Source organism: Podarcis pityusensis (genome assembly GCF_964106645.2).
Source record: "Podarcis pityusensis genome assembly, chromosome: 16".
Lineage (NCBI taxonomy): Eukaryota > Metazoa > Chordata > Lepidosauria > Squamata > Lacertidae > Podarcis > Podarcis pityusensis.
Genome location: NC_138041.1, coordinates 14,635,311 through 14,654,063, shown reverse-complemented (window position 1 = coordinate 14,654,063; position 18,753 = coordinate 14,635,311). Strand labels below are relative to the sequence as shown.

The following is an 18,753-nucleotide window of genomic DNA, read 5'->3' as shown; positions in this document are numbered from 1 at the left end:
TCCTTGTAAACTAATATGCCTGCCTTGGTCTAAGCTAGTCTTCCCCCTATGTCATACCCTCCAGTTGTACTGGTGCTGATGGGAATTGTAGTCCAAAATATCTGGAGAGCACCAGGTCAGCACAAGCCAGGATATGCTGAACAGGTGCAACAGAATATGTGACTTGTCCATTCTTTAACAGTTGTGTCAGTGGAAATTTCAGCCCACGTTAGTTGCACTTCCTAAAACAGTACACAAACCAAAACTCTGCAGGTTTCATGATGCAGTTCTCCATCCAAAGACTGTGTACAAAAATATTTAGTTTTGTTTTTAAAGAAATGCTATTAAAGAAACAAATACAGGTAAGGCTGGAACAATGGGAAACTGAGAGAAACCAAAATTGGCAGACATCAGTAATGTGCCGAATTGAACTAAAAACTGGGAAAATAAGAAACTGAGTGAAACTGAAATGGACATATCTGTCTATTCCTGAGGACAAATAGATCTGGCTTCAGCTTCTTTGGGGAAGACCTTAGCTGGGCAAAGCAAACCATGGTGCCCTGTGCATCTCTGATCTTCCAAATCATGGTTAGCTTAAGCGTACGGTGAGGTGTAGCATCGGTGACACTGAGACAGAGAATCAACAATAAAAAGTTAGGTGAGTGGATCTGCAGGCCAGAAGCCCATTTCCATAGTCACTGTACAAAGCAGAGCAGACAGGAAACAGCTGTGAGATTTAAAATATCTCTCCTTTGTACAGAGTAGTGCTGTATGTGGGAACTCGCTGGAACACGGGCCTAGATTAATGGGGTGAGCTTGCCATAGAACACAGCTGGGCCTTTCATGGGGAGAAAAAGGTCTTAGCCGTAGAGAAGGGCTGCAGAAAACAGCGGAGATGAGAGTGTTTTATTTTCTCCTACATTTCTTTGCTCATTTCCCATTGGCAGGGCCTGTGTGCTCTATTCATATCCAGGAGCCTGGCTGGACGGAACCCCCAATTTGGCAGGCAGAAAAGCTCCGCTTTCTTTTATTTTCACCAAAGCAATTTTTCCTGGCCTTTCTGCCTTTGTAGAAAGTTATTGGTGGAAGAGAGAAGGGAGTTTTAAGGTTTGATTTCTCATGGTTAGGAATGGGGGGCGGGGGGGGCGGCGGCAGCGGCTTGATTTTGCTTGCATTTTAATGAGGAACTATGCAATTCACACATTTCTGACCTGAAAGCACAACTATACTTCAAATTCCACACGTCTCTGATTTTTGCAACACACTTAAGAGCCAGCGTGGTGTAGTGGTTAAGAGCAGTGGACTCGTAATCTGGTGAACCGGGTTCGATTCCCTGCTTCTCCACATGCAGCTGCTGGGTGACCCTGGGCTAGTCACACTTCTCTGAAGTCTCTCAGCCCCACTACCTCACAGAGTGTTTGTTGTGGGGGAGGAAGGGAAAGGAGAATGTTAGCCGCTTTGAGACTCCTCAAAGGGAGTGAAAGGCGGGATATCAAATCCAAACTCTCTCTCTTTCTCCAACCCAACCATGTGTGCAAAAATGCACATATTAGGGGGATTGTGTGCATTAAAAAATGCACACAAGGGTGAAAAATCACACCCAAAAAGGTATTACGTTAGGAGAAGATTGCTTGGGATAAAAGTGCGTATTAGTCAAAACTTCACACAGAAACATTATCGGGAGAAATTTGCACCAAAATACTGACGAATCTTCATGAGCATTAAAAACAAAAATTGCAAATCACTGCAGCAATGTGAAGAACAGAATGTGAGATGGGGGGGATGGGGAATGAGATACTGAGAAAAACTGAAATTGATTGATCCATCCATTCCCTACTCATGGTCCAGAGTAAAATATCTGAATGTTGCAGCACTTCCAGGCTCCTCTGTGGCTGAGAGATTTAGCCAATGGTTGGTGGAGACGTTTGAGAATGTAGTTTGATCTTCATTTTTCAGCAAACCAGCCTGATTATTGGGCTACTAGATTGGACTAGCCCAGTAGTCCAATAGTAGTCTTCAGCTCCCTCCAGCCCCAGCATTGCCAGTGTGGTGTAGTGGTTTAGAGCGGTGGACTCGTAATCTGGTGAACTGGGTTCGCTTCCCCGCTCTTCCACATGCAGCTGCTGGGTGACCTTGGGCTAGTCACAGTTCTCTGAAGTCTCTCAGCCTCACTCACCTCATAGAGTATTTGTTGTTGGGGAGGAAGGGAAAGGAGAATGTTAGCCGCTTTGAGACTCCTTAAGGGGAGTGAAAGGCGGGATATCAACTCCAAACTACTCTTCTTCTTCTTCTTCTTCTTCTTCTTCTTCTTCTTCTTCTTCTTCTTGCCAATGTTCAGGGGTGATGGTAGTTGTAGAGTCTTAGAATTGTAGATTTGGGAGAAACCCAAAGGATCAGCTGGTTCAACCCCCTGCAATGCAGAAATCACTGCTAGCCCTGAATCTCCCAACATTCAGTGGCACCAAATGATCCAGCTGTGGTTTAGTATTATCAGGATGTGAGGAAACTGGTGGTTGTAGTCCAACAACAAGTGGAGGTCACAGGTTAAGAACGTAAGCATAGCCCACAACTGTTTCTGTTCATTGCCACTTAGGAATTAGTAACGAATGTCCACTGTGGGGAGCTGGATGCTGACGGCCTGGCAGTTTTTCTGCATCTGTGTTCCCTGGTAGGAAGGATGGTGGCAGAGGTCCCGAGTGGCACTGCCCAACCCCCTCTGGGTCCTGAGATATGCCCAACCCTGCCCACTGCTGGTGTCAGCTTTGAGATTAAAAAAAATGTTTTAAAGTGGCTGCCCAGTTAAACTGCATGCCCTTTTAATCTCTGAACAGGTTTCCTTTGGTTCTGGTGATTAATTGACTCAAATTTACAGCTCTGGAAATTAAGGTCTTGCCCCTACACCGCAAGCTTCAATCCCTTGCCTTCCCCCTTCAACCTTGCAGGTTTGTTGAGACAGCTTAGAGTTTTCTGTTCACCGACCTTGACCACCTTTGCAGGACTACAAGTCAGCAAAGTTTGTGATGTTGTCATGACCATCACCTGTTTGACCAGCCCCTGTACGCAACAGAGCAGGTGGAAGCCCTGATCCCTCAAACTGTGCATGGAGGTGGCATGCCTTCACAGAGAAATGACAAAAAAGGACACCAAATAACATCTCTGTTTCCCCTGGGTCACTTTTGTGAGCACCAAGCATTGGCCCCAGGTACCTGAACTCCCTGCCTTCATAGTGGGGCTAGGAACTTGCTGCTTTTCTGTTTAAAACAAAAGCCAAGAGCCCATGGGCGTCTTTGAACCTACTACAAAAAAAGGCTCGGCTCATCTGTCTTGCTCAGCCATGCACAACTTGTACTATAGAGCGGTCATTCAGTACCTTGCGGAGAGTAAAGACCCAGCTAAGGTCATTGATGGCAGGGGAGATGTGCTTTCTGAGCATGCACAGAAAAACTGCATTGGAAAAAAGGAATTTCAGAAGGAAGTGCTGAAAAGGTTTTCAGCAAATCCAAGAAAACTTGTTCTAGTTTAATTAAACAAACAAACAAAAGATGAAAAAAGGCATGTTCTTTGTAATTTTCCAAAATATACTTGACAACAACATGAAAGCTACTCCCTGATGTTAATTTTTTTATTTAGCTTCCCAGTTTTCAAATGACTGAATATTTTTACAGATTTTTTTCTGAGCACTTGGGGTGAAAATAAAGAAATTTAAAACAACTGTTGTTGAGACGTTTCATTCCGAATCTGCTAGACAGAGCCAGAGAGGGTGATGACAGGTGGGTGTCCTGACCCCCTAACATAAATGCTGGCTGTGCCCATGCAAGAACACCTGGAATTTTGCACCCCAAATGCCAGTTTCTGCATCGTTTTGCCACAAGCAAAAAGGCTCGGCCTGATCTTCTGCCTGTGCCCAGAGAGAGATGTGCTGCAATTGATTCTTTGTTTTATTTGGTCCATTCGTGTCAATTTCTGATGCTCCCTCGTCCCTCCTCCCTCCCTCCAGAGGATGCTCAAGGCATGGCGATTCCCAGCAGATGGCCAGCGGCTTCCTCTGCCCCCGTCTTAGCACAGTCCAGGTTCCTGGGGCATCTCCTGGCCCACCTTCTGCAGCAAAACCTGCTCATGGTCCTTGGTAGGGAGATGTTGCTCTGGCACCTGTCTGTTGGGGGATAAAAAGGCAAGACATTGTCAGAGCATCTCAAGGTAGCTGCAGACTGCAGGGGCCATAGATTTGGACCAGGATCTCCTGCTCCTCCCCACCCCCTCCCTTTCAACTCAATTTTATTTTTGTTTTACTTTCCTTACATGGCAGCTTTCCCTCTGAAAGTCAGCCTTCATTTGCATCACTCCACATAAATGAGCAAATGTGAATTTTCTGCAAAGTTGTGTCAAATGGGTCTGAAGCCAGAATCAAACGGGCCGTGTTTGCCCTTTTTCATGCCGCTTCCGGGTATGTGGCGATGCGTGCTGTCATGGTCACACATGCCTTGACCGTGCATAAATGGGGAGTTGCCTGTGTTAGTTTGCATTTCTTAGTGCAGAAAGTATTGATCTGATGCGTGGAGATCTTTCCTATTCTGATTAATACAAGAGGATTCTAGAAGCTACTAGAAGCTTCTCTGTGTGAGAGAAACAGGCAGAAGGGTCATGATTGTTTGGGTTATACCTTCTGGGAAGCTGGTTTGAACTGGTTCTCTTATGTCTTTCAATTAAGGTCATGCTGACTATAAATACAGGCCAGAAGGAGCCTGGCTTTTACTTTATCTTTCTCTCTTCCTTCTGGTGTGGTGTTCTGTACATAGTATGCTTAGTGTTAAGTTTCAGTCGTGTTATAAGTTTTTGTAAGTGCTGCAACTGAGTTTCTTGTGGACAGTGCCAATCCTGAATGTACTGGATTAGTGACCATTACACTGCCTTCAGTAGCAGTAAAGCTCTGCTGGATGAAATACAATTGCCGCTGGTCTATTTTTTTGAATCTCTGCAATGTGTGAAGGTTTTCCTCCACACGTATGACAGCCTGTGCATGGCATGGTTTATTCCCTTCTGTAAGCCGCTTGGAGGCGTATAAAGAAATTTCTTTAACAAAATTCAAATGTATTAGGAAATGTCCACTTTGGAAGAAAGTATACATTTAGAAATGCATAAAATTTTGTGAGGAAACAGGCTCAAAAACATGCATTTATAAATACAAATTGTGCTTTTCATTATTATTATTTTTAAATGGCAGAGAAATGCGAAGATGGGATGTGCTGTGGACTCATGAATGGAGACTTGCGAAAGTTTCCTGACCCCTGGCCATGCCTTTCCAGGAGGCCACAAACAGGGACTCACCCACTCTCAACTTCTTCGATGGTATCTGAGAGCGGCCTGTTGCGTGTCTCTGGCAGGAAGAAAGCGGCAATCCCAGACAGAATTGGGGCTGTCCCGTATATGAGAGGTGGGAGGTATGGAAAATATTCCCCGGTCATTTTTACCATCGGCGCCACTATGCCCCCCACACGTGCCAGGGTGCTTCCTAGCCCCATCCCGGTCTGTCTGCAAGTGTAGAAAACAACCTTTAAAGGAGAAACCATAAAATGGTAAAAAACAAAAGGTTGGTTTATCTTGGTTCTTTAAACAAGTAAACAAATCAGAAAAAGGGAACCAAGATCTGGGTGTCTTTTTTTGGGGGGGGGGGATATTTTTTGTGGGACTTGATTATTCAGAGAAGCTGCTTTGGGGACTGAGCCACAAGTTGCTTGGCACTGCTTCTTTGGGCTGAATGTCTGAACAGGCACCAATGAGCATTAAAGGCTGTAATTTAGCAGCAGAACATCTGCTTTGTATGCCAAAGGTCTCAGGTTCAATCCTTGACATCTCCAAGGAGGGTTAGGAAAGAGAGAGAGAGACCCCTACCTGAGCAGCTTTTCTCAGCCTGTGGGTCCCCAGCATAGCTGTCAACTTTTCCCTTTTCTTGTGAAGAATCCTATTAGGAATAAGGGAATTTCCCTTTAAAAAAGGGAAAAGTTAACAGCTATGATCCCCAGATGTTGTTGAACTACAACTCCCATCACCCCTAGCTAGCAAAGCCAGAGCTCAAGGGATGATGGGAGTTGTAGTCCAACAACATCTGGGGACCCACAGGTTGAGAACCGCTGCCCTAGAGAGATATTTCTGGTCAACATAAGTTGATACTGAGCTAGCTGGACCAATAGGCAGCGGCGTAGCATGGGGGGCACAGGGGGCGGTTGCCCCAGGCACAAAATTGTTAGGGGTGTAAAATGTCAACACCCGGTGCTGCCTCAATACAGCTGCATGCTGCCGTTGCTGGGCTTTGTTGAAAACAGCTTCTCCATGCAAACCAGGAAGTGACCTCTCCAGACAATGGAGCAACTCTTCTTTTCTTTTCTTGGCAGCTATGATCCCCTGGGTGATGTGGATCGCAAGCATAGTTCGTCTGTTTCCCTCCCTTCCATCCACCCCTTTGGTGTGGCCCTGATCGCTGGCAACCCACGCTACACCACTGCCAATAAGTTGTGCCATTTTAGGGGGTGTGAAGCTTAATTTTTGGAAATTTCTTCAGTGAGGGGCCTTAGAAATATGTTTTTGGGTGTGAAGAAGTCAAATCTGCTATGATTTTTGTGGTTGGATATTTAGTCCCTATGGGACTAACTCACTGTAAGACAGCCTCCTGTGCTCCTAAGTTATATGAGACAGCATTAAGTGAATGTTTGTGGTCTTTGATATCTCTGATCTCTCTTTTTCACATGCAAATAGGCACCTTGCTCATGGGGCATCCAAGTAACAAGCATATTCTTAATGAGCTTTGCTACTGACCAGGCAATTATTTCTGTGACATGTTGGGTAAAAGAGATATCATACTCTAGCGATAAGAAGCCCACCGGCTCCAATTTTTCTCAAATGTTGCCAGTTGTTCCATATAATCTAAAGGGGAGGTGACAGTCCGAGGTGCAGACTTACCTGATCACGGTTGGGTAGAGCTCGCCTGTGTAGAGATAGAGGCAATTAAAGGATGAAGCCAAGCATCCTTTTCCAAGCACTGCCAGGGAGGTCCTCAAGGTGTATAGATCTTGTGTGGAAAAGAGAGTCAGGAGACACATATGGGGTTATGGTGAGTTTTCCATCCCTTACACCTTGATGGTTATTTTATTTTTCCTAGCCACCAACAAGTCCAGGGAACTGCGGGAGGATCTGCAGCTAAATCACAGAAAGCATGGTGGCTAGATAGTCACCAACAGGGGACTCTACAATGTCATAGCCTCTAGACATTTGTTGTGGGAAGGAGAACAACAGAAAATGCAATTTATACTTCTTCCTGTCACTACACATTCTTTTTCTACTCTCAGATAATTCTATATTGGTTTGCAGCCTTAGGCTGAGATCCCGGGCTCACTTATCTGGGAATAAGTCCCATTGAATATAGTGGGAATTTTGAATAAACATGCATAGGACTGCGCTGTGAATTCTGCTGATTTGAAATTATTTCTGAGTTGCTGAAACTCTCTAGATTAACACCCATTCTTTCATTGTACAGTGGTACCTCGGGTTACATACGCTTCAGGTTACACACTCCGCTAACCCAGAAATAGTGCTTCAGGTTAAGAACTTTGCTTCAGGATAAGAACAGAAATCGGGCTCCAGCGGCGCACCAGCAGCAGGAGGCCCCATTAGCTAAAGTGGTGCTTCAGGTTAAGAAAAGTTTCAGGTTAAGAACGGACCTCCGGAATGAATTAAGTACTTAACCCAAGGTACCACTGTATACTGTGTTAGTTTTATGATGTTAGCCGCCCTGAGCCCGGCTCCGGCCAGGGTGGGTGGGGTACAAATAAAGATTTATTTATTATTTATTATTTTTCCTACCTGCAATGTGGGAAGACATTTCTTTGCTGTCTTCCAGAGAGCAATCTCCATTTTGAACTGGACTATTGACATTTTTAACATTTAAGGATTATTGCCTGCCTATTTTTTATCATGGCATCTCTTGAATCCTGCCAAGACTTCAATGTGAGTAAACCTCACATTTTAAGTATTCCAGAAAGCTCTCCCATCCAATTGTTCCCATCAAGGAAGCATCTACCAGAGTCATTCTGATGGATTAACCAACAAGCAACCCTAACAAAGGAAAGCTATCCGGTGACTGTAGCAATATAAAAGAGGAGAGGGGATTTACCAACTAAGTGCCATCGGCCGCCAAACCACCTCATGGGACTGATTTTCAGAGCAACGGGTGCAAGTGGTGGCTATGCACAGAGCCAAGCAGCGATGACTTTCACCACTTCTGCCTGACATCAGCTTACCTTGGGGCACAAATATATTGGCCAGGATGGCTAAGCCAGCCAGGATGACAGAAGAGGCCTGTGTGGTTCTCCGTCCGATGTAGCTCATCCCGATGGCGGCCCCCAGCTTGGCCGGGATGTCGATGCAGCCAAATGCCACCTGGATCAGGTAGATGCTGAAGCCAAAGTTCTGGAGGTCCATGACGAGGCCGTAGTAAGCGAAACTAGTGGCAAACCTGGAAACGGGGTGTAAAAAGGAGATGGCACAGAAAGAAAGGCAAGGGCTGTGCAGGTTCTGGTTGTGGTGGGTAGCAAAATCCACACATCTCTCAGCTCCAAAAGCCATTACTTCTGACACAAAGTAATGGCTTTTGGAGCTGAGAGCTGTGTGGATTTTGCTTGTTACCAATTTGACAGAATGCAACGAGATTCCGGCAGGACGTAATCTTGCATCACTCACACTGTTCATCACTCCATAGCCCTAAGATACAACCTGCCCTGGAAAAGATGCTACAAACACCATATACAGTGGTACCTTGGTTGTCGAACTTAATTCATTCCAGGAGCCCATTTGACTCCCGAAACGGTTCGAAAACCAAAGCACGGCTTCCGATTGGCTGCAGGAGCTTCCTGCACTCAATCAGAAGCAGCGGAAGCCACAACGGATGTTTGGCTTCTGAAAAACATTTGCAAACCTTAACACTCACTTCTGGGTTTGCGCCGTTCAGGAGCCAAAACGTCCGAGTACCAAGGCATTTGACAACCAAGGTATGACTGTACCTTCTTTCTAAACTCTTCTTTTTTATATATGTGGCACAAATATATCATCTGATTTGGGGATAAACTTGTCTTCTAAAGGATCGAAGTATTGGTTTAACTCTATGAGCCGTAACATTTAATCAATTTAATCTACATAATTTTTCATAGGGGCCGGGGGGAGGAGGAGATCATTTGTTTTGGTTTTAGACAATGTACACTTATCTCACAGTGGATATGAAACTGGAGAGAAAGTTTTGATATATAATGCAGTAGAAAAAGGGGTTGAACAAAAACACTCTGGAGGTGGGGGTGGGAAGTCAATACATGAAACAATGTAACTATTCAATTTGAAAACTTTTTTGGGGGGGGATTGGAAATTAAATTAAAAAATTATATTGGAAAAAGGAAACTGGAGAGAAAGTGTGTGACAGCCATAGCTTTGTAAGCAGTTAGGTTAAAAATAATGTACTACTACTACTACTATGGGGACACGGGTGGCACTGTGGGTTAAACCACAGAGCCTAGGACTTGCCGATCAGAAGGTCGGCGGTTTGAATCCCCGTGATGGGGTGAGCTCCCGTTGCTCAGTCCCTGCTACTGCCAACCTAGAAGTTCGAAAGCATGTCACTGTGCAAGTAGATAAATAGGTACCGCTCCGGCGGGAAGGTAAACAGTGTTTCTGTGTGCTGCTCTGGTTCGCCATAAGCGGCTTAGTCATGCTGGCCACATGACTCGGAAGCTGTCTGTGGAGAAACGCCGGCTCCCACGGCCAGTAAAGCAAGATGAGCACCGCAACCCCAGAGTCGGTCAGGGGTCCCTTTACCTTTAAAGCATTGGAGTCCTAAAATTTAGTAATTAGGAATTCAGCCTCTTGATGATTTTAGTGTTGCATTTTGAAAAGAATCTTAAAACCAAGTTTCTAGCCCTGGTGAGAGTATTTGAATTTTAGGAGCGGAGGGATGAAAAGTAACGGTCAAAGCGTACCAGACACTGGAAATACAACAGGAGATCCGGCGCACGGTGGGTGTACGAACTAAGCTGACGGCTGTGTAGGATGATCGTGTCAGAGACAATTCTTTCTGCATGCTAGCTTTTAAGACCTACAGGAAGAAAAGGAGAACAAATGGTTGATCTTACTCGTCACTGATGCAGAAGCTTTCCTGGACTGCCCCGATTTAAGGAAAGAATGAAAGCAAAGGCTGGCAGAGGCACTGGCAGCAGAGCCTAAAGGACCTCAGGAAGTCTGCCATTGGCCTTGGGTGACTGACAACCTTCACCAGTTCTATCTCTTGAGTTTCTGAAGAGTCATCAAACCTGCTTGGGATTGTCCGTGTGTCACATAGTGCAATACAGTGGTGCCCCGCAAGACGAATGCCTCGCAAGACAAAAAACTCGCTAGACGAAAGGGTTTTGCGTTTTTTGAGCTGCTTCGCAAGACGAATTTCCCTATGGGCTTGCTTCGCAAGACGAAAAATGAAAACGTCTTGCAAGTTTGTTTCCTTTTTCTTAACACCGTTAATACAGTTGCAACTTGACTTCGAGGAGCATCTCATAGAACGTGGTGTGGTAGCCTTTTTTGAGGTTTTTGAAGACTTTGGTGATTTTTGAAGCTTTTCCAAAACTTCTTTTAAACTTTTAAAACTTTTTGGGGGGTTTTTGGATTTTGGGTTGGGGTGTTTGGAATTCAAGGACTTGGTGTTGGGGAGGGGTTTGCAAGAATCTGGAAGCTTGTGTTTTTCCCCCTGCATTTTTATGATTTTCTGTGACCACTGGGCCACTCTGCTGTTTTTTTAAAAAAATTCTGGATTTGAATTTCTGTGTGGTGGGTGGCTGGGGGAACAGTTGAGGAGGGGTTTGCAAGAATCTGGAAGCTTGTGGTTTTTTCCCCTGCATTTTTATGATTTTCTGTGACCATTGGGCCACTCTGCTGTTTTTTAAAAAAAATTCTGGATTTGAATTTCTGTGTGGTGGGTGGCTGGGGGAACAGTTGAGGAGGGGGTTCTTCAGCAAGAAGCAAAGAGTGGAAGAGGAACCTTCTTTGAGTTGTCCCCCAGAGTCTTAGAAAATGTACTGTACACTTTGTTGATTTTTAAATGTTTTTCTGTCATGTTTAGAAACTTAATTTATTGTTCCTTCAATTTTTGAAATGCTCTTTACAGTATGTGTGACTTTAAAGAGCACTTAATAAACTCTTGTTGTACCAAATTGGCTTTGTTTGGACTTTTTTTGACCATAGGAACGCATTAATTGAATTTCAATGCATTCCTATGGAATTTCGTGCTTTGCAAGACGAAAAATTCGCTAGACGAAAAAACTCGCGGAACGAATTAATTTCATCTTGCGAGGCACCACTGTACTCCCTAAGAAGCGGCACGTAACCGCCAAACTCTAGGAGTACAGGGAATGACTCCCACTTGCAAAGATGGATAATGTTGGGTTCACAGTTTTTAAAATATGTGCACTCCAGTAAATACACATGTACTCAGTTGAAAAGGAGAGAAAGATAGAGTTTAGAACATGCCCAGAAATCCTGTGCTGGAGGCGTTTAAGTAGAATGTTGCCTGTCTGTTAGGGTTGTTGCAAAGCTTCGGGTGGAGGGCGGGCAGGAATGGGTGGACCCCTTTGAGCAGTGGGCCAAGCTGTGCACCCATCTGTCACCTGGCATCATATGATATCAGGTTCCCACCTTGAACTGCAAAGGAACACTCCTTCCCTTTTTAAATTGGCACCTTTCCTTGCTGAATTTAAGCTGCAGCTGCAAAGGAATGCTCCATTGCCTTTGCAGCATGCATTTGGTGCTATTTGAAACTGTTGCTTTACCTGTCCTGTGCGTGTCATCATGCAATGTCAGGTGATGGACAGGTGAGTTTGTAAGCTCAGTGGCAGATGCCCTGCATGCAAAGTGTCCCAGGTTCCTCCCCTGGCATTTCCAGAAAGGATTGTGAGAAACCTCGTCTCTGAAACCCTGGAGGGAGGCTGCCAGTCAGTGTAGACAATATTGGCCTAGCTAGACCACTGAGCGTTTTCTATTGTTTGTTTAATTTCTTTCTGGTTCTAACTTGCTTTTATTTGTTTTATTTCATTTTGTCAGGTCACTTCAAGACTTTATCTCTTGTATAAAGTGACAGATAGATGTAATATATAAATAATGCTGATACTAATGTTGGCAAGGAAGTGTTTTCATATGGTGTGTGTCCCCCCCCCCCCCCCAATATGTTAATACATTCGTACCTTGGAAGTGAAATGGAATCCGTTCCGGAAGTCCGTTCGACTTCTAAAACATTTGGAAACCAAAGCGTGGCTTCCAATTGGCTGCAGGAAGCTCCTGCAGCGAATCGGAAGTCGCAGAAGCCCTGTCAGACTTTTGGCTTCCAAAAGAACATTCGAAAACCAGAACACTCACTTCCGGGTTTCGATTGTTCGGGGGCTGATTTGTTCTGGAGCCAAGGCGTTTGAGATCCAAGGTACGACTGTATTGTGTTTTTCCTAAAGGTGCCCTCCAAATTGAGTCACATTCGAATATTTCAAAATTCAAAGATTCACATTAAAAAACAACAACAAATCCAGCCAACATAACAGACACGGATTCACAGAATGTGCGCATCCCTTGCTTGTGAATTTGGTTGCATCAACAACCTCAATTCATCTTTGTACCTCTGTGCTGAGTTTCTCTCCCTCTTCCATTTTCCTGTTGATCTGTGCTACCCTCTTAAGAACTTTCACAGCCTGTTCCAGTCGGTTCGAGAGTATTAACCACCGTGCGGATTCTGCAAACCACCTAGGCAGGGTTAAAAAAAAAAGTCAAATCTCAAACTGTTGGAGACACAGTCACAGTAGACCAGTGCCCCGGGCAACTTCTGCTTTCTGCCTTAAGCATATCCAGCGCCGTGGTGCAAATATCTCTCTGGTCCCCCCCCCTTTCCCAGAGTTGTTGACCTTTCTTAAGGGGGGGACTTCGGTCTGGCTCGTTTACATCGTGTGGTCCAACGCGTGCTCGGAGCTGCATGTAGGTAAGAGATACCCGGATCGCAGCCCAGATGGCCTCCCGCGCTGCCTCCCTCTAAGCGCCCGGTGCCCCTTACCTGCCCCCATCTGGGGAAGTCCGCGCAACAGGAGGGCCAGCAAGCAGGTCAGGTGGCTTGCCGGCTGCCCCATTCTCTCTTGGTGCCAGGATTGCACAGGGCGCTTCCCTGCTCTGCTCACAGACTCCCCAGGGAGGCGCGCAGGCAGTGACGAGGCCAGAGAGTGGTGGGAGAGACATGCCTGCGCTGCACCCACCCCCGATTGCACCTGCCAGGCACCTAGGCAGCCCCGGCGGGAGGGGACGCAAAGAGGCTTCCCTGAGTCGGAAGCAGTGCGTTCTGATGGGTGGCTGAGAGGAGAGGAGTGGGCTGCCCCAGAGCTGGGAAGGGAGCAAGCCCTGACTCTCCGCCTGTGGTGCCCTCCAAAATCTGGCGCCCTGGTGCCCCGCGCCACTAACGTCTGTGGGCAAGATGCCCCTGGGTGGACCAGCCCTGCTTGTAGCAGGACTGCCGTGCAAATGAGCCATTTGGCCAAATGCTCGCATAGCAGCAATTCATGGCAAAAGTCACAGGAGCTGTTGGGTGAGACCCTGGCTGCTCTCTAGGGTTTAAGGGTTTAATTAAGGGTGTTTTCTGCAAAGGGATGATGTGTGCTCACCAGGAGTAGACAAAGAAGGCGAGAAAGGGCACTGAAACAGCGAACTGGAGCCAACGCCAGTCTGGGAGGGCGTAGGCCAGTCCAGGAAGGATGATTTGCCCGGTGGTTGCAGAATATCCCACCACAGTCCCAGCAATCGTGCGCACTTTGGTTGGTACCCACTCGAGGACTAAAGGAAACACAGAGAGAGCGAAGATCAATCATTATAGAGCAACAGGGGCTGCATCTACACACCTATAAAAAAACGCTCTGCAAATGATCTGGAAAAAACGTTTTACAGCTCACAATGTAAAAATTCATTCAGTTCTAACTTTAGCTCTACAGCGCCCTCTGGTGTCACAGTGTTACAACACACATATATATTCCACTGGGATTCATACATCTCAGCGCTGTCTACACTGAGTGGCAGAGTCTGCCCAGGGTTTCAGACAAGGAGCCGCTCCCACCTCTATCTGGAGATGCCATCGGCGAATGAACCTGGGGCCTTCTGCAGAGATGCTCTGCTACGGAGCTATGGTCCTTTTCATAAAAATAAAGTAAGATTCTAGTCTTTGTGTTTCTGGATAAAGGGCTGATCTAACTAGGAAGATAGGAATCATAGAATTATATGATTATTCTTTGCAGAAGTGCATGTTTATTAAAGTAGGGGTGCAGCAAGGGTTGCCAACTCTCTTCCTGCCCTCTGCTCCTCTGCTTTTAACAGGGACTGGTTCTGCAGATATTACAAGCTGAGAATGCTGCTTTTTCTTCATCCCATAAAAAACCTTCTCTGCTCCCTTCTGCACCTTGTCAAGCTGATGTTAAGGAGCAGAAGAGCAGGCCAGGTTGTGTGTTTTTCAGGTCAGTTGGCAAATCTAGCACAGGGCAGATCAAATGAGATATTGTTTTGCATTAATTATTCCCATATGACCAAACAAGCCTGGCATTTCTCTCCCCCCACAACCCGTCTCCAATGTTTCCACATCATGTGACCCACCCACCCTTTGCGCCTCTCCTCTCTGCGTGTGATAAAGCACATGAGAGCCAGGTATGCCAAACCAGGGGGATAAATATTTGTACAGCTCAGCAACATGCTGAGGGCAAAACACAGCTAATGGAGTCAGGAATGCAAGAAAATGCAAACACGAAAACACTCTTCCACATGCCACCATGCAAAAGCAAGCTTTCCCCTGCACCTTCCGCAGCTGTTTGGCAGGCAGAAATCCAGCAGGTCTAGCTTCAGCCACTGCTCCATTTCCACACTGGAGTAAAAGCTGCACCCGTTACATAGCGACCTGTCTTGCAGGTGTTAAAAGCACCAGCCTCTAAGTCTGTGAGCGGAAATGTTTGGAATTACAGAGCAAGGGGCAGTGTGATTCAGTGGGTAGAGACAACCATGAGGCTCAATGGGTGAGCCTGATTCAGTCTCCCCTCTCTCTAACCTATCCCCCCGGGTTTTTGTGGGGGTGGGGGAAACAGGGAGCAGGATCTTCACATTTGGGCTTAGGGTAGAAATGGAACAATGTTTTCCAGGATAGTCATTGCTGAAATTCTTTGACAACTTTTCAAATGGTTAATTCTCTTACAAGAGAGCCAGCAGTGGTTCCCTACCTCTGGTGTGGAGGAATTGAATTTACCTAGCTGATGCTGAACATCATAGCCTTAAAATCATGAACAAGATTGAAAGGGCCCGATCCAACGATGTTGCTGCACTAGTGGAAACCTCTGCAACTGGCCTCCCCTCCCCAAATCTGCTTGGGAGGATCAGGAGAACCCCAAGATCAGCACATTGGCAGAACAGGGTCGAGATTGTTCCACCTGGCAAACAGAAATGCTTCCTTGATGGAACTAGCACAAAGTTGAATTCCATCCAAAGTGGCCTTAAAGTTGCATTTAAAAATGGAGGGTTGCATTCAATGGAAGTCCTACTCAGAGTTCACCCACTGAAATGAATAGACATGACTAACTTAGGACCATTAATAGTAACGTGTCTACTCTGAATAAAGCTTAATTGGCATCAACCCACAAATTTGAACAAAATTCGCAAGGTCCACAATCAAATTCTGAAATCTTATGAAATTTCTAATTTGTACCATACCATCTACCCTGTCCCAGCTAGGGAATGGATGAATTTGGCTGTTTCCATTCTCTGTGAGTTTGCATACATGCAATCACTTCCACTCTAGGTTTGTGTGCGTGTTTTAATAAATGCATTTACCTTTTCTTTTCTTTTCGGCGCATTTCCTGTAAAATGCGCATTTTTTAGAACCAAAAATCCCTTTGCAAAATTTGGAAAGGTGCATCACTGAATTGATAGATGCTTTCTAATCCAGGCACCCAAGAATTGGGATGGCTTGCTTCAAAATGCAGGCCGAACCAGTTTCTCCGCCATCGCTGGGACTCTGAGCTAATGGTGTTCAACTGGCCTCATCGGACTGGGCCTTGCGACGCTTACCTAAGGACATGCAGTTCAGGATAATCCCAGAGTACGACATGCCGACCAGGAAGCGGAAGACGCAGTAGGCTGTGAGATTCGGGGAGAAAGCGGTGCACAGTCCTGCAACGGCCATCTGCAGGTAGGACCAGCTTAAAACTGGCTTGCGCCCAAATCTGCAACACAGGACGCTGCATGAATATATTGCCATTGCTACAGTACCAACAATCTGAATACTAACAGCAGGACTGATCCCAGATTCTTTTTTTATGGGGGGGGGGCAGAGTCTAGCAAGGTCCTCTTAAGCTGCAGGTTTCCCGGATGCTAGCAACTGATTTGGGAAACGGCCTGTCTGCGGCCATACTACCCTGAACACACCCGATCTTGTCTGATCTCGGAAGCTAAGCAGGGTCAGGCCTGGTTAATACTTGGATGGGAAACGGCCTGCCAGTCTGATTTCCCACAATGCCCCTTTGCGGGAACAGTGCTGCTGAGGCCAGCGTTTCGTCAAGCCTAATTGAGGCAGCAGTTCACGTCTTCATCTGTTCCCCTCCTCCACCGGAGTTTCTCCACCCCTGAGCAGATATATTGAACAACCACAGATACCCACCTGTCAGCTAAGCTCCCAAACACGAGAGCGCCCACCAGAACTCCCCCCATGTAAATGGACTGTGCCATCTGTCTCCGGGTCCGCAGGTTACACACCAAATCCCACTGCATGGATGGAATGGAAGAGGGTTAAAATGCAGGCAAAGCAGCCCTTTCGCACAAGAAGAGGAATCACAATCCACCTGTGTCAGTCGGTTAAATGCTGTAGGTATAACATCCCACCACTAGGGGGAGGTGTGGTTCAGTGTGTCGCCCCCTAGAGGAGAACTGGGTGGTGGGAGTTCTAAAGCAGGTCTGGGGAATCTGATGCCATCTCTGATATTGTTGAATTCCCAACTCCCATCAGCCCCAGCCAGCATGGTCAGTGGTCAGGGATTATGGGAACTGTAGTCCAACAATACCCAGAGGGCCTGACAAGCTTCCCACACCTGATCTAAGCTACTACACGACTTTTAGAAGGCATCTGATGGCAGCCCTGTAACTGGAGGTTTTTAATGTTTGGTGATATGTTTTTATGTGTTGGAAGCCGCCCAGAGTGTGGAGGCATGCCTCAGCACACACCCCGCTGCCCATCTGGATGTGGTCTGTGTGAGCACAAAAGAATGTGATGTGAATATTGTCAAATGGAGAGCTAGCAGTGACAGTGCCAATCATCTGGGGGGGGCAGGTGGGGCTGATGCTGAGGCCCCCCTCCCAGCAGCTGGTCAGACCTCATAGTGCTGAGATTCTGTTTGAAAGGAGAAAGCCTCACACAGAGTTGTGTGCTTGCAGGATTCTGCTGTACAGTGGTACCTCGGGTTAAGAACTTAATTCGTTCTGGAGGTCCGTTCTTAACCTGAAACTGTTCTTAACCTGAAGCACCACTTTAGCTAATGGGGCCTCCTGCTGCTGCTGCGTCCGCCGGAGCACAGTTTCTGTTCTCATCCTGAAGCAAAGTTCTTAATCCGAGGTACTATTTCTGGGTTAGTGGAGTCTGTAACCTGAAGCGTATGTAACCCGAGGTACCACTGTAGTTGATGATCTCTGGGTCTGCAGCAGGGGGTGCCAACTTGGCACTTGTGGGCACTATAGCACCTCTGAGGTCTTCTCTCTGAAGAAGACCCCACCCCGCCTCTGCGGTGATGAGGTGGTGAGGACCACTATCCATTTCTCTGTCGAAAAGCACAGAGAGCTAAAGGAGGAAGTTGAAAGAGTGACGCTCTTTCTCACTTCCGCTTTCAGCTCTATGTGTTTTTCAAAGCTCTGGTCAATTCTGCTGGATGGGACTTTTGCCCTGATCCTTTGGAAAAGCAAAGTAGGCAGGTGCTGATTTGGTGGAGTGGGGGGGAAGCAGTGATGAGAGCAACCGATGCCCGTGGCACTTGCTCAAAAATCCAAATGTGCCCAAAGGCCTAAAAAGGTTGTCAACCTCTGACCTCCCATGCTTCCCCCTCCTCAGTGGAATTTTCTGCATGCTGTTACCTGATATCACACCCCCTTCCTCTTGCTCGTTGAATTAAGCTGTGAGAAAAATGGTTAACTGAAACACAGGGTTGCTGCTGCTTTAGTACATTTTACCTTTTTGCCACGTTAACCATATATATATATATATATATATATATATATATATAGAATTACTACATGAAAAACAGGCAGATGGCATGCACAGAAAACATCAGTGTGCATCAAATCATTTGAAACATTAACCTTCCTACGCTTTGGCAGTCAATGTGGCTGTTCCCTGCAGCATGAAAGCAAGTGTCCTGCTGAAAGACAGCAGTAATATACATCTGGCCTAGTAACCTACTTCCAACGCTGGACAGCCAAAGTGCCTATGGAAAGTCCACAAGCCAAACATGCACGCAATAGCCCTCTTCCACTGTTATTCCCTGGCCTCTGGTGATCAGAGGTAGACTGCTGCTGACTGTGGCAGTTTCACTTTGCTCTTGTAGTTAGCAACTGATGGTGGCAGGATTTCAGTAGCCAAGCAAAATAAGATATAAAGCATGATGGTGATTGTATTTGCTACCTATACTGAATACGCCCCTCCCCCTTTTAAAAGCA

The 18,753-nt window shown here is 46.3% G+C and overlaps 1 protein-coding gene across 1 annotated transcript in view; it reads right to left on the bottom strand.

Moving 5' to 3' along the window:
* Positions 1-3,587: 3,587 nt before the first annotated feature.
* Positions 3,588-18,753, bottom strand: part of LOC308464803 (uncharacterized protein) — a 37,795-nt gene continuing 22,629 nt past the window's right edge. The window contains exons 13-21 of the mRNA XM_080984392.1: positions 16,712-16,815; positions 16,123-16,277; positions 13,689-13,857; positions 12,663-12,786; positions 9,993-10,108; positions 8,271-8,485; positions 6,934-7,042; positions 5,305-5,508; positions 3,588-4,132 (exon numbers count right to left, since the gene is read on the bottom strand). Coding sequence (XP_080840518.1) covers positions 4,036-4,132; positions 5,305-5,508; positions 6,934-7,042; positions 8,271-8,485; positions 9,993-10,108; positions 12,663-12,786; positions 13,689-13,857; positions 16,123-16,277; positions 16,712-16,815 — 1,293 coding nt within the window. The 3' untranslated portion in view covers positions 3,588-4,035. The remainder of the gene's footprint in view (positions 4,133-5,304; positions 5,509-6,933; positions 7,043-8,270; positions 8,486-9,992; positions 10,109-12,662; positions 12,787-13,688; positions 13,858-16,122; positions 16,278-16,711; positions 16,816-18,753) is intronic.